Source organism: Aythya fuligula, chromosome 21, assembly GCF_009819795.1.
Source record: "Aythya fuligula isolate bAytFul2 chromosome 21, bAytFul2.pri, whole genome shotgun sequence".
In the NCBI taxonomy this organism is placed as follows: Eukaryota; Metazoa; Chordata; class Aves; order Anseriformes; family Anatidae; genus Aythya; species Aythya fuligula.
The window spans coordinates 1,875,820-1,890,152 of record NC_045579.1 but is presented as its reverse complement, the minus strand read 5'-3'; the positions used below and the strand labels follow the sequence as shown (position 1 = coordinate 1,890,152).

Genomic DNA, 14,333 nt, shown 5'->3' with positions numbered 1-14,333 from the left:
AGGGCTCCGGGGGGAAGATCAGCCTGGCAGGCTCCGTGCGGGCTCTCCCGGGCTCAGGCTGCTCCCCAGCGGGGTGGGCAGAGGGTCCACTTGAAGGGCTCTCGTCCAGGAAAAGCTCCCTTTTTACTTTCATGTTTCCTTTAGGATTAAAGTCATTCTTCTTGAGCTCTAAACATGGAATGTTTGTCAAGTTTACGAGAGCTTTTAGAGAGGCTTTTAGAGAGTACATCCTATCCCTTCTTTTATAGGGCTGAGATAAGATTATCTTTGTTTTAACACCAATTAAAGCAGGAAGGGTTTATAGGATTAGGGGTTTTCCATCAGTGCAACTTTGATGTCACCACTTGCTTGCTCAGTTTGCTTCTTCCCTATGTTAAAAGGCTGGGAGCTGTTCCTGTTAACATACCACCCTCCGGAGGCAGAGCTCTCCCGGCAGAAGCTTTGGGAAACATTTAAACAAGACCAAACAAAGGAACAAAATGTGAAAGTCTTAAATTCTTCTGGAGACCACTTGGAGAAAACTGGCTTACTGCTTAAGCAACCACTCTGCCAGTGTGTAGCACTGCAGTGTTTACATTTATTGAAAAAGGTCATGCTTTCTGCCCTGAAAAACATTTATTTTTTTTAAATATCAAAATAAATTGCCATAGTTTAAGGAATCTACAGTAAAACCAAAACAACCCCACAGTTTTCCAGTCAGAGGCTACAATACATGCCAGTGCATTCTCTGCAGCGCGTGAAAACCGGAGGATGAATAAGGAGAACACGACATTTTGTACATCTCCGAGCATGTATCTGCACAGAAATAACTCTGTGGCTCAGTACCTCGTCTGGCCCAGGCTGGCATCACTCCATGCAAATAATCCCTCGACTCCTGGTGCAATGCTGTTTTCTACCTCAAGCTCCGGGTAGTTTGGCGCATGCCAAGCTGCTGAGACAAGGTTTTGGGGTTAAAACTGAATTACCCGGTATGACAAGGCTGGGAGCACTCCTAGACCAGCATTGTCCAATGTTCCTGCCCTGGTGGACTTCCAAGAGGCATTTGGACAATGCCCTCAATAATATGCTTTAACTTTTGGTTAGCCCTGAGGTGGTCAGGCAGGTGGACTCCGACCTCTGTAGGTCCCTTCCAACTGCACTGTTCTAAATACTCCAGCTCTGGGCAGGAGAGCACCACTAGCTGCTGAGCTCTGTCTTGCAAATATGGATTTGAATGCTCTTCACACATCTTCAGGAGCAAGGAGGCACAAAGCACTTCTGAATTTTCAACCCTCTGCTTGATTTCAGTTTCATGCGGGAAAGCTCGCCTCTGCAAGTGAGCTGTGAATTGTCTTTGGGGCTAGCCCTTGGTATTCAGTGCCCTGCAGAGCATACAGATCCTGAAAGGTTTAGGGCTCAAGCATGTCCTCTGCGTAGAGGAGGCTTCTCTCGGGTGTCTGCTGAACAGCTCTAGCAGGATTCATGCTCAATTATGGTCCCTGCCATCTGTAATCTGAGGATGCTGGGAACACCCCGGTCTCTTTGTGCTCAGGCAGGGATGGAAAGCTTTCCCTTTCTCTTTAAGATCCCCCGTGACAGGTCAGGGAGGCTGAACCACCATCAGGTAAGAAATTCCAATCATTTCTCACTGACAGCTGAATCCCCTCACGACTGATGGATGCGCCTCGGCTCGCAGGTGTGCATGCCCACAGGTGCGGTGGTCTAGCCAGATGCTTGAACTTCTGCACAGTGCTAGCAGGGAGATGACCTTGTGAACCCTGCAGAGGCAGAGGACTCCAGCTACAGGAGGGATTTGCTGGCAGGCACCTCCATGAACCCTGTCCGAGGCAAGGGCTTGGCCGTGTTGCTAGTGTGTGGGCACCGGGACAGAGCTGCTAGGGTTTGGATGAGGGTGCCTTTGGATGATTTGTCCGTCGCAGGGCATTCCAGTGTGCTTCTTTGGAAAGCCTCCCAAACAGGGAATCACTCTACCCTGGCTGGGCCTCTCCATACCTCTGTGAAAGCCCAGTCCTAAGGTCCCATCACACTCCCACAGCGACTCAGTGCTGCCTTCTGCACGTGTCCACAGAGCCAGGGTGTCCCACTTCCACTCTTGCACACTGTGCACACCCAGCACTGGCCCTCTGCATCTCACAGCGCCCCGGTTCTGTCCCTGGAGTGGCTGTGAAGAGGGCTGAGAGATCAGAGACAAAGGGGTGGTCCACATTCCTGTTTGTTTTGTTTGTTTGTTTGTTTGTTTTTGGCTGAATGTGTGAGGATAAGAAGTGACCTCTTGAACTGTGCACCCAGTGGTGAGCTGCAAGCATGCAGGGTGCAGCATGATGGAAGTCCTTGCTGGAGACATCCCCAAGGGAGTTGTCTGATGGTGCCCTGGGCTGAAGCTGGGAGGCAGATGAGGTTCTCAGGGGAAATTCTGGGGAATAGTATTGTGGAGGATGTGGGTTTTGGAGTGTTGGCACCTTTGCTTGGGAGGCAGGAACAGGAGTACTTTGGGGAGATGATGTGGTCCATCGTGATCTCCTTGAGGTGCAGGATGCCGTTCAATAACAGCATGGTGAGTTATCTAAAAGCTGTTAGCAGTGGGAAGATACTTTTGCAGGCTTGTGCTGTCAGCTTCTATTTCTGTCCTATGGAGAATGACTGGATTAAACTGGAACATTTGCATTGTGGATTCTTCCTTTATTGACAACTCTTTAATCCACATCACAGAGGTCGGCTGGGCTCCACGTTCCTCTTCAGCTAATCTCATTTAACCCCGTTTTCCTTTTTGCATTTCTATCCTCTGCTCTCCAAGTGCTGTCACTGTCATTGCCAGTGACAGCACCTGGCAATGGTATTAATTGCTTATCTCGAGTATGAGGTAGCAGTGTGGGCTGCTAATTACATTTATCAGGAAGGAAATGGTAGGACCTGTGCAGTACGTGGAGGAAGGCTGTCCCAGGAAGGGTGAGTGTCGAGAGCTGGCACCTAGAGGCTCAGGATCCTGTCGTTTTCAGAGCCAGCAGCCAATGCAAGGGGGTAGGTGTTGCTGCCTGCCTCCTGCTCTGCAAGGCAGAATTGAATTCTTTTCCCTATGGCAGTAAGATTTCCAGGAAAAAACAGGTAGATCCAAAGGCAACATTGCTCTTTTGGTTTGTTTAGAGGCCATCATTTCATTAAGGTGACAAACACTGTGAAGGCCTGAGGACAGGAACAAGCAGAGACTGGGCAACTTTTGCAGGTGAGGCAAAGTGTTTTTGTGTAGTTTGGTCCCAAGGTACAGACCCAGCTAGGGGAATGTGCATTTAGAGCTAATACACCTCTGAGGGGAACTGGGAGACCTTTGATCATGGCTCAGTGCTTTGAGCACCAAGCAGCGCATGAGAGGGCAGGAGGAAGGATGTGGCAGAGGGGACCAGCACAGTCTCTCTGGGCCACGAAGTGCATCATCCCTATGGGGTCCTGTAGGTCGGGTGCTACAGAATCACAGGACTGTGGGGTTGGAAGGGACCTCCAGTGATCATTGGGTCCAACCCCCCTGCCAAAGCAGGTTCCCTAGAGCAGGTTGCCAACGTAGGTGTCCAGACAGGCCTTGAATATCTCTGGAGAAGGAGACCCCACAGCCTCCCTGGGCAGCCTGTCCCAGTGCTCCGTCACCCTCACCTTGAAGAAATTATTTTGCATGTTGGTGTGGAACTGCCTGGGCTCCATTTTGTGGCCATGGCCCCTTGTCCTGTCCCCACAGCCCACTGAAAAGAGGTTGGCCAAATCCCTCTGTCTCCCACCCTCAGGTATTTATACACATTGCTGAGATCCCCTCTCAGTCCTCTCTTCTCCAGGCTGAACAGCCCCAGGTCTCTCAGCCTGTCCTCACAGGGGAGATGCTCCAGGCCCCGTATCATCTTTGTGGCCCTTCGCTGGCCTCTTTCCAAGAGATCCCTGTCTGTTTTGTGCCAGGGAGCCCAGAACTGGGCACAGTGCTCCAGGAGAGCCCTGGCCAAGGCAATAGACCAGGCAGAGGCCTGCCTATCCTCCACCCCCAGCCCTGGAGGGGGACGAGAGGCAGCTGGGAGATAAGGCTGGGGATTTAAGACTCCTCAGATCCTAACTGACAGAGCCCGGGCTGCTGCTTTCCATCAGCTGTTAAAAAAGCCTTGCTTGAGTGGAAGAAGGCTGCCAGGAGAAAAAAGGCCAGGCAAAGAGAGCTGAGGAAGGCCACTCCTCGGAACCATTAGCATGGATTTAAGGTGCCATTTTGGAAACTTCTATTATAAGAGAGACGTGCTCGTGCTGAGCTGTTTGCAGAAGTGGTCTATGCAATGCTATGATGGACTCTAAAGTCCAGGGCAGTTTTCATGCAGAGGTACCTATGTGGAGCGTTCAGCGCACACTGAATTAGTTAAAAAGGAGGTTAGAGAGAGGCAGTGGGACTCGGGGCTTGCAGACAGGGATCCCCTCTGTGGCCTGACCTGCACATTAGTCTGAAGGCTTTTTCTTCTACCCTGGCTGGGTAGGAAATGAGAACACTGGGCACTGCAAAGGTCTTTGTGCTCTTAAGAGAGCTGCAGCCCCTGTTCTTAGCAAACCTGCTGCTGTCTCATAGCCATACTCCAGAGAGGCAAACATCCATGCCGGTGTGCAGCAGACAGGCAATTAAAGGTCCATATATTTGCCATGAACCCCTATTATCAGTCCTCCGGTTGGTGCTAGAGGTGGAGGAGCTCACCACGTGGTAAACTGCAAAGCACTCCTGCTTCAGTGATGGGCACTGTCAAGCTAATAGCACTCCAGGGATAAAGGATGTTCTGATAAATAAAGCAGTTCTGCCATAGGAATCTCTATGCTTTTCACAGTTTCTGCTCCTCTCTCCAAGCAGGAGTTTCTAGAGAGGCTCTGCCCCCAGCTCCCATTGCAAGCAGAAGGGAAAGCAGCAAATTCCACAGCTTCTGTCACTACCCAGGGCAGAAAATGGGTGTCCTGACGTATTCCAGCAAGTTAGGAGAACATCCGTTCTGTCCTAGTGGAATTCGTTTTAGCCCCTGTGTGAAGACTTGTGTTTGGATTTGCTATTTACTTCGGAAACAGGGAATTGGGTGGATTCCAAATTAAAAGCTGTTTTCTCACTCAGGAAGACCTGGAGGGAACAAAACAGTTTTGAACAAAATAATTAAATTACTTTTGGAAGGTGTCATTACTTGGCCAAAAAAAAAAAAAAAAAAGAAAAAGGAAAAAAAAAAGAAGCTTTGCATCAAATTTCAGTGATTTTGCTGTCTTTCAGCACGATTTCAGAACATTTCAAACAAGCCATACCAAAATGCTCTCATTTTGCAGGATTATTATGTCCCAAGTATGTAGGGAACACTTCCTGGAGAGGAAGATAGGTGCCAAAAGCAGTAACCGTGTTTTTAGGGCACATGAAAGGAATTTTAGCAGTCTACTTTGGTATGTTCTGTTGAACAATTGTTCACTCCCTGAGTTTTGCCCCACTCCGGGAGCAGCATGTGCAGAAGTGCTGACGGTAGCTGGTGGGGAGAAGCGAGGCACTCGCTTAGACCATGCAGTGTGCAGCCAGCCCTGCTGGGACCCCCAGCCTTTCACCCTATGCCAGTCCAAACCTTGGGAATGTTTTTACCTTTGTCCCTTGGGTCATTTAATCACAGCAGTGTAGGTGTCATTTTGAGGTATCCCTATCCTGATACAAAAGAAGTTGTACAGAAAAGTTGGTATGTTTAAAATAAGCCTTGGGAAGGTGAAAGAGGCCCATGTCTTAACACTTCTTTGGTCAAATGACCCTATAATTCACCCTGAATGTCAGGCTGGAGTAATTATATGTGCTGTTTTTATCATGTTTCAAAAATTGGTATTAGTACAGGGGCCATGTTATCATTTCAGCCACAGAGCCACCATCACTTCTCTGTAACAGAGAACTGGCATGTGCAGTCCAAATGGTCTGGTCTTGTTCAACATCTTCATCAATGACCTTGATGAGGGAATAGTGTCTGCCCTCAGCAAGTACGCCGATGACACAAAGCTGGGAGCAGTGGCTGACACACCAGAAGGCTGTGCTGCCATTCAGCGAGACCTGGACGGGCTGGAGAGATGGACAGGAAGAAACCAAATGAGGTTTAATAACAGTAGGTGTAGAGTCCTGCACCTGGGAAGGGACAAGCACACACATCAGTACAGGCTGGGGGATGACCTGCTGGAGAGGAGCTCTGCGGAGAAGGACCTGGGGGTCCTGGTGGACGACAGGTTGGCCGTGAGGCAGCAGTGTGCCCTGGTGGCCAAGAAGGCCAACAGGATCCTGGTGGGCATTAACAGGAGCGTGGCCAGCAGGTCAAGGGAGGGGATCCTCCCCCTCTGCTCTGCCCTGGCCAGGCCTCACCTGGAGCACTGTGTCCGGTTCTGTTGGTGATCTAATTGAAAACTCAAGATGATTTTGGAGGAGGGAAGATGAAAATTGGCAAGCCTTTTTTATGTTGTTTTCAAAGGAAAAAAAAAAAAAAAAAGTACTTCTCTGTACTAACTCTTACTTACAGAAACCCCAAGTATATGTTTTTCCCAGGCTGTTTTTCTGATCTACCTCATTCCTGACAAACTTGGCAGTGAATTGAAGTAGAAGTTGGTTTAACTTGTTTCAGTGCAGAAGCCACCTGCCACCCCCCAGGCTCTTCGTTCTGCACAAGAAATTAGCAGTGGCGGAAAGCTGCAACCAAGAGTAATCACCGAGAGCCATGATGATAAATAGGTACAGCCAAGCTTTTGCATTGGCATTGGTGATCCTTTGAGTTGGAAAGGATCTTCTGGTGGTCTTTGCAGTGATATTTTTAGCTGTATGTACTGTATCTGTTAATACTGTATTTCACATTGTGGTCCAGCCTTCAGCAGCCATCTGTTGCAGGCACCACACACTCCCTGAGCCACCCTCATCCGTCATGCCTTGCTCAACACAATTTTTTGGGGCTGTTGCTAATGGTGCATCTTCTTCAACAGTGGGCAGCTTAGAGGTCAGAGCCCCAGCAGGGCTAGACCCCATCATGCTGCTGCTTGTGTGGCAGAGACCTCTAAGCAGTGTGATGGCATGATTAGCAATGGCATTGCTAATTGCAAAAACAAGAGGAAAATGAAGAAGAGCAGAAATGGTGGGCACTAGCATGAATGTAAAATTCTTCGGAAGAGTGGAAGAGTCAGCACTGCTTTGTACAGGTCAGTTCTGCCTCCTCTAAAAGGAGGACACCACCCTCTCCCCCCCAAAGGCTGTAGAAGAAAGTCATTAGGCAGAATCCCACACTGAGAGTGAAGATGCTCTTGTGGCAGAAAGGACTGGTTGAGAAATGGTAGCAGAGGGTAGGAGTAAGTGGCCAGTTCTGGCAGCAGAAGGAGGTCTCTGGTCCATTCTGCAGGGTTTGTTCTGAGATTCATTCTCCTGAGTGTATGTGCAGAAGTGACTAAACCAAAAGTAAAGAGACAAGGACTGACTGTGGAGAGCTGTAAAAGTTGCATGCCATTATGAGATGGCTTGACTGGGGAATGAGAGAACAATTGTCATCCAATTCACGTGAAGTAATATCAGTGGGAGAAAACTACTCCAACTACACATACACACACACTTTGACAAGTTGTGAGTTGATCTCTAAGAAATAAGACCTTGGGACTATGACGAGTAGTCTGGGTGGTACACTGGTGGTTAAAAACAACTCAGAAATTGCTAATTTTGAGAAAAGAGTAGAGAATAAAATAGTGAATATCATGCTTCTAGCACTGGACATGACAGAGGTTTGTACAATCCTAAGGGGAGGAGGTGGATGACCACTGAGTGTGCATTGCCAATGCAAGTGTGAGTTTACATCAAACAACTCGGCAGCTTTGAAGCAGAGGACAGCAGTTCTTCACAGCACATTACTCCACGGAGCTCCTTGCTTCTACATGTAATGGGTGCAAAAAAAAAAAAAAAAATTACATGGAATAAAAAAGTGACTGGGTAATTTAGTGAAAGAATGCAAAGAGCCTGCCTCTTAGGATGTCCCTAAACTATGACCTGTTGGAAGGTGGGAAGGTATTCTGGGCAATGCATGTGCCCAGCCTGTGCCATCTTCCTTGGGAGGCTGCTGCTTCAGGGAGGACTGTGGTGGCTGAAAGACACCACTCTGAATATCCTACACGACTGTGGATTAAAATCCCCTTTGTAGTGCTGAGACTCATTGAGAAGACCCCATTCTGCGCTTGCGGTTGGGAACACAGTGGGAGGGACATCTGCATGGGAACCCCATCTCTGTAGGCGGTACGAGCAGCAGTGCCTGCCTTTTCAGGGCCTTTGGACCAGCTGCTCTTTCTCCAGTTTGTTTATTTCAACTAGTCAAGTTTTGGCTTTGGACACTGCAAAGCCCCAGGGGTATTTTCTGGCAGTGTTGCCAAGCTCTGGGCATCCCCGTCAGCCCTCCTTCCTCGCTGCTCACTGTTGCTCTTGGTTTCCTTCCAGGCTGCCCATCAGGGACTTTCAAGGCCAGCCAAGGGGATGAAGGATGCATCCACTGCCCGATTAACAGCCGGACAACTTCGGAAGGGGCCACCAACTGCGTTTGCCGAAATGGATATTACCGGGCAGATGCTGACCCTGTCGACATGCCTTGCACCAGTATGTGGGCTCTGGGCAACTGGGGAGGGTGGCACACAGCTGGGAAAGGAGACATCAGTCAAAGCACAAAGGTCTCTGTCTCAGTGGGATTTCGGAGGAGATTTCCAGCCGGCCACTGTCTGAAAGGTCAGGGTGCTCAGAGCCCCTCCTCTGGAGTGCCCTTACAGTGGGGGCTTTTTCTTACCACGGGCCAGTTCGTGCTTGTGAACATTGCACAGGCATACAGAACAGAAATTTGGGCTGCCCTGTGCTGCTCTAGTCTGTGGGATGTCTTCAGTGTAGGGCTGCACCTGAATGCAAAGACCTGTGTGTAGGCACTCAGGAGTTCAGTGCAAAGGCTCGGAGCCAGAAACTACAAGAAATAACTGGTGAATTTTGTCACGGGCACTGTGCGGTCATACCAGCAGGGGCTGGCCTGGGTTAAGTAGGCAGGTTTTGTTCCCACTCCTGCTTTTGGCTGTTCAGCTTGCTGCACACACCTCTGACACTGAGAGAAGCAGCAAGCTGCATCTTGTCTGGGTCTGGGGAAGAGGAGGTGGTGCAGGACAGACTGCGATGGCACAGGTCCTGTAGCAACGAGCAGGGTTCCGGCTCTCACACCTCTTTCTGTCTGTTCCCTTCACAGCCATCCCGTCTGCCCCCCAGGCCGTCATCTCCAGCGTGAACGAAACCTCGCTGATGCTGGAGTGGACCCCGCCGCGGGACTTGGGGGGCCGGGAGGACCTGGTGTACAACATCATCTGCAAGAGCTGCGGCGCCGGCCGCGGGGCGTGCACGCGCTGCGGGGACAACGTGCAGTTCGCCCCGCGCCAGCTGGGCTTGACGGAGCCTCGCATCTACATCAGCGACCTGCTGGCCCACACGCAGTACACCTTCGAGATCCAGGCGGTGAACGGCGTCACCGACCAGAGCCCCTTCTCCCCGCAGTTTGCCTCAGTGAACATCACCACCAACCAGGCTGGTAAGAAGCGAACCCCTGTCACCCAGCGGGACCCTCCAGGCTGAGACCCTGGGGAAGGGAAGTGGGAGGCGGAGGATGATCCCCTGGGTAAGAGGTGCTGGGTGAAAGCCTGTGTGGTGAGCAGGACTTGATGGGGAGGGAAGATGTGGCATGGTGTCTCTTGCTCTTTAAAAAATGATGATAAAAGAACACGGGCAGCTGCAGTGTCCTGGCAAATCCTGGATGAATCCCAAGTCTCAGATAAGAAAAATACCCCTTATTTCAGTGAAAAGCTGGAATGTGCTCCACGACAAAGCTGCCATCCCAGCTACCACAGCAGACCACCTCATGTCACAGTCCTCTGGTGTCTCAGCATTTCCTTCTGGCATCGGACACGTAACCGCTTCTGAGGTGGTTTCTTTGGTGCCAGCAGGTGCACACACCGTAGGTGCCTTTAATCCTGGCTGCTGGCAGCACTGCAGACACAGCAGCAGCTTTCACAGCTCCTGGCAGGCCCTGTTGGTGTTCCTGCTTCCCGAGGAGAGAAGGTAAGATCAGCTCCAGTGTTTTGACACAAGCTGCAATCTCTGCTCAGAGAAAGCACAGCCCACAGCCCAAATGCCAGCACAGGTCCTGAAAAGCAGAGGGAGGCTGTAGAGATGAGGAGCGGGGAGCCAGGTATACAGGATAACTGCCTGGAAAGCTTCTCCAGGTCCTGTGCTGCTGCAAGCCACTTGCCAGTGCTCACAGGCCCCTCTCCACTGCTCGTGGTGAAGAAGACCAAGTGGCAGAGCTGGAGAGGTTTCACTCAGGGCCACCAGCTTCTGTGCTGGCCCAGGAGGCTGCTCTCCCCTGGTTTTGCTCTGGAAGGAGTGCATTTGGGTTGCTGGCAGTGCGGCATCCTAGGAGAGCCACAGGTGGCAGCTGTGCTGATGGCAGAGCGCCCCACAGGGCTGCTGGTCAGGGGCTGCTCTCCCCATCCCTCCTGGAAGCCATCTGGAGTTGGAGCACCTCTTGGGGCTGGGTCCGTGCTTAATCCAATTGCACAGTGGAAGTGCACCAATATGGTACGAGCGTGTGAGGGAATAAGGAAGTTTCTGTGTCCTGTCTGGATGCTGCAGTCTGTGTGCAGGGACTGTGACCGTGCCCCAGGCTGCCCTGGGCACTGCATCGCCTTCAAGACTGTTTGGGCTGATGTAGAGCAGCAGTGGTACAGGTGGGAATCTCTCAGTTAGACACGCGGAGTGCTGAGCCAGAGAAACCAATTTTCAATATGGAATATTCAGAATACCTGAAAGCAGAATTAGCATGGCTCCAAACCATGGTTTGACTGTGAGCAGGAACAAACGCTCGTGACACAGACGGAGGAACTGGTCTGGGACTGTGACTTATCACAGCATCCTTCTCAGAGCTGTGCCTGGTGGAGATGGGGTGGGACGCAATGCGAAGTGGCTAGGAGGGGTCTCTGCACTCCCCAGCACAGACCCACCCCGCCGAGGAGTTATTTAGCACTTTCATTTCACACTTTGCAATTATGTGGTGTACTTGTTACCTCAATGTATGTATAGCCTGTGACTTCTTCCAAATTGGCACAACTGAGAGTTGAGTTGAAGGCAAATCCTCCTGCAATCCCCTGATCCTTGATCCTCCTCCTCGTGTTTTTCTTGTTTGATTCTCCTTTATTATCAGGACTCACACTTCTCAGCCTGTGTGATGTCTCTTTTAATATATCTATTCATTAGCACTAAACAGTAACTGCTTGCTAATTCCTCTGTAATTAGAGGCTCTGAATTCTTCAGCTTACACTGCCTGGCAGCCTCCATGTAGATCATTAGCAGTTGGTAACATAAGCTGCAGACACAAAGGCAGAGCTGGGACAGGAGAATGGAGGGTGTTGTACCCGTGAGAGGAGGATTTGCAGAGGGAGGGGAGGGATGAGCCTGGGAATTGTGGCTCTTTGCACGGGGAGGCTCTGGCTTGGGCAGCCAGCTGGGGCAGAGGACTGAGCAGGCGATAGGGTTTTGCTCCTGTGGCAGCCAGGTGATGCCCACCACCATCACAAGAAGTGATTTGGGGTGGGGTGGCTGTGCATGGACAGCACGTGCAAGCCGGCAACAACAAGTGAGTGAGAAGGTTGTATATTGAAAGCTGGCCTTAGAAAGCAAAGCAAAACCACCCTGGTTCACCCAGGGATAAATGGGTGACTGCTAGGGGACAGGTGCAGTACCTGGGTTTGGTGCTTTTGGGTGTGAGCAGAGATGACATAGCAGCAGCAGCATCTTTAACCTTCAGATACCGTAAATTCTTCAGCATCCCAGGGAAAAGCTGACGTGGTGGGAAAACAACCCCTGTAGAATGGCCAGGGCACAAACACTGAGTGGGACTGGAGGAGTGAAGCTGGTGGATGTGATGGCGTGGTGACAGCTGACCCTAAAGAGAAACTTAAGATCAAAGAAGGTGACACACCATTCACCTTCCTGTTCTCCCAGAGAGAGACAGCAGCAATCATCGCTGTTATTTCGCTCCCCAATGATTAATTGCTGCCATCATTTAAAACATGTACTTTGTTTCTGGTCTGGATTTCACTGACTTTACATCAACCGAACTTATTTTGCAGTTGTCTTGTAGGACATTTCTCTTCCTGCAGACACAGACTGCGAGTAGCTTCTCTCAAGGAAAAATAAGCAATGATACCAAGATCAATCATCCTGTCTTACTGTGAGGTGGCTTTCCAGAATGTGACTTTTCCTTTAGCTCTTTGTGGACACTTTCATATTCTCAATCATACATTTTTTAAAAATTACATATTGTACCTAGTAGCAGCACTACTACAAATAATCTACTTCCCTTTCTCCACTCATTGTTTACTTTCCACATTCAAGGACTGTGCTGTCTCACTCAGCTGTGTGATGAGCTTCTACCTCCCTGGTAGTCTCTTTGACAACATCTTGGTCCCTTCAGATGCTGCTTCCTTGGATAAAACACCCCATTCTGCAAGCAGCATCTACATTTGGGTTTCCAGACCCAAACATAACCTTATAATGGTTTTCTTGGGCTCAGCCATCAAGTTATGACCATTGCTCTGTAAAGAAGTTGTCCCCAGTGCTGGCATTTTGAACACTTTATGAGTGGTTTACCAGCAAAGCTGTCACATTGTCCCCTAGATCTCTGACAGTTTAATGGAGAGTGCTGCCTGCACTCTGCTGGACACAGTGTGAGACCCCACAGAGTGACAGTCTTCCTACAATAACCTCAATTTCGTGTGTTATAAGTGATGCTGATGCTGAGCCTAGTGTCTCACATGTTTTAATTCCACCTAATCTGCTGAACTCCTGAGTTCATGAAAAAAATCAGGACAGTCTGACAAGAGTCATGCTTCAACAAAGTCATGCTGCCGTTCTTGATTTGGTCCATAGCCCAGCAAGGCTTGTGGAAGGGACATCTCAGATCTCATGATTCACCCACCATCCTGTTTGCAGCAGGATTATCACCAACAGCAGACTGGTTTTCTTGAGTTATAAAGAACTCCACCTCTCTGGTGAACTCTCAAGGCCAACATCACCCTCCTGGAACAGATGCTTTTCATAATTTCTACCCTGTCTCTGTGGCTTATGCCCCTTGTTGCATCCTCTATCCCTGCTGACAAGAGTTGATTCCACCCTTTTTTAGCTGCTCTCCAAGCAGTTGTAACCAAGATTAAATTCACCCTTACCATCTTCATTAGCTGGGGTTTGTAAGCCCTCTGCTCCAGGCTGCTGGCTGCCTTGGTCACACTTTGCTGGATCCTCTGCAGTTCCTCCTGGTCCATGGCCTTGTGTCCCATGTTGGCTGGTGTTGATATTGTGTTAGCTGGCCTTAGATTACCCAGGTTTGCCCTTTACATAGCATTATTGTCTTTTCAGTCCCATCAACAAAGGGGCAGAGCAGAGGGGAGCCTTGAGGGTGAAGCCACCTCTTCTTATGAGAAGGTTGGTCGAAAGAGAGCATGTGAGAAGGCCAACATCAGCCTGTGCTGGGAGGTGGCTTACTGCATCTTTCTCTTGCATGAGTGGCTTAAAAAGATCAAAGGTATTTAACCTGCAGAAAGGCAGGTTTTGTTAGAACAGAAAGTACAATACTTCCCTTTTTAAAATGGAGAAAATTATGAAGGGCCAAAATCAGCACAAGAGAAATAAAGAGGGCTTGGAAGAAATGTTCCCTTTCCACCACTCCTTGCTCCCTGGTCTGTTACCCAGTTCACTGGATTTACCCATTCCAGCAAACTCTGCGTGATCCCCATATTCTGTCCCCTTTGAGGCCAGGTTGTGTTTTCTCTTTGCTCTTCTCAGCAAGCTTCTTCAGGACCCCTAAGCTCCACGCTGCATTTTTGCCACAGACTGCTCCATTTCCCTGCCTGTTGCACCCTGCGGCCAGATGGTACCTCGCCCACAAAGCCCAGCAGCTCTCCAAGGAGGGAGGTCCAGGACTTTCCATCTGGCACATCCACTCCTGTCCTAAAGGACCGTGATGTGCAAAAGAAAACAAACACACCGTGTTTCAGATACGTGGTGCCACAAAAAAAAACCCTTTTCTCAGTCATTCCAGAGCAAGAGATCTGTGCCAAGAGGGTGGCTGAGAGGAGAGCTGAGAGCCATGCCAGCATCCTAGTAGTGAAGGAGCAGGAGGGAAGCCAGGGGTCAAGGAGCTGAGCATGGCCCAGCGCTTGGGATAATGACACTTGACTAATTGAGGACCATGCTGTGTGTCAACCCTCTCACTTGTGGTAACACACAGCCTCTG

The 14,333-nt window shown here is 49.9% G+C and overlaps 1 protein-coding gene across 2 annotated transcripts in view; it reads left to right on the top strand.

The window, feature by feature from the left end:
- Positions 1-14,333, top strand: part of EPHB2 (EPH receptor B2) — a 78,105-nt gene that overhangs the window by 31,789 nt on the left and 31,983 nt on the right. For both annotated transcript variants that reach the window (XM_032201462.1, XM_032201461.1), the window contains exons 3-4: positions 8,459-8,614; positions 9,240-9,575. In XM_032201462.1, coding sequence (XP_032057353.1) covers positions 8,459-8,614; positions 9,240-9,575 — 492 coding nt within the window. The remainder of the gene's footprint in view (positions 1-8,458; positions 8,615-9,239; positions 9,576-14,333) is intronic.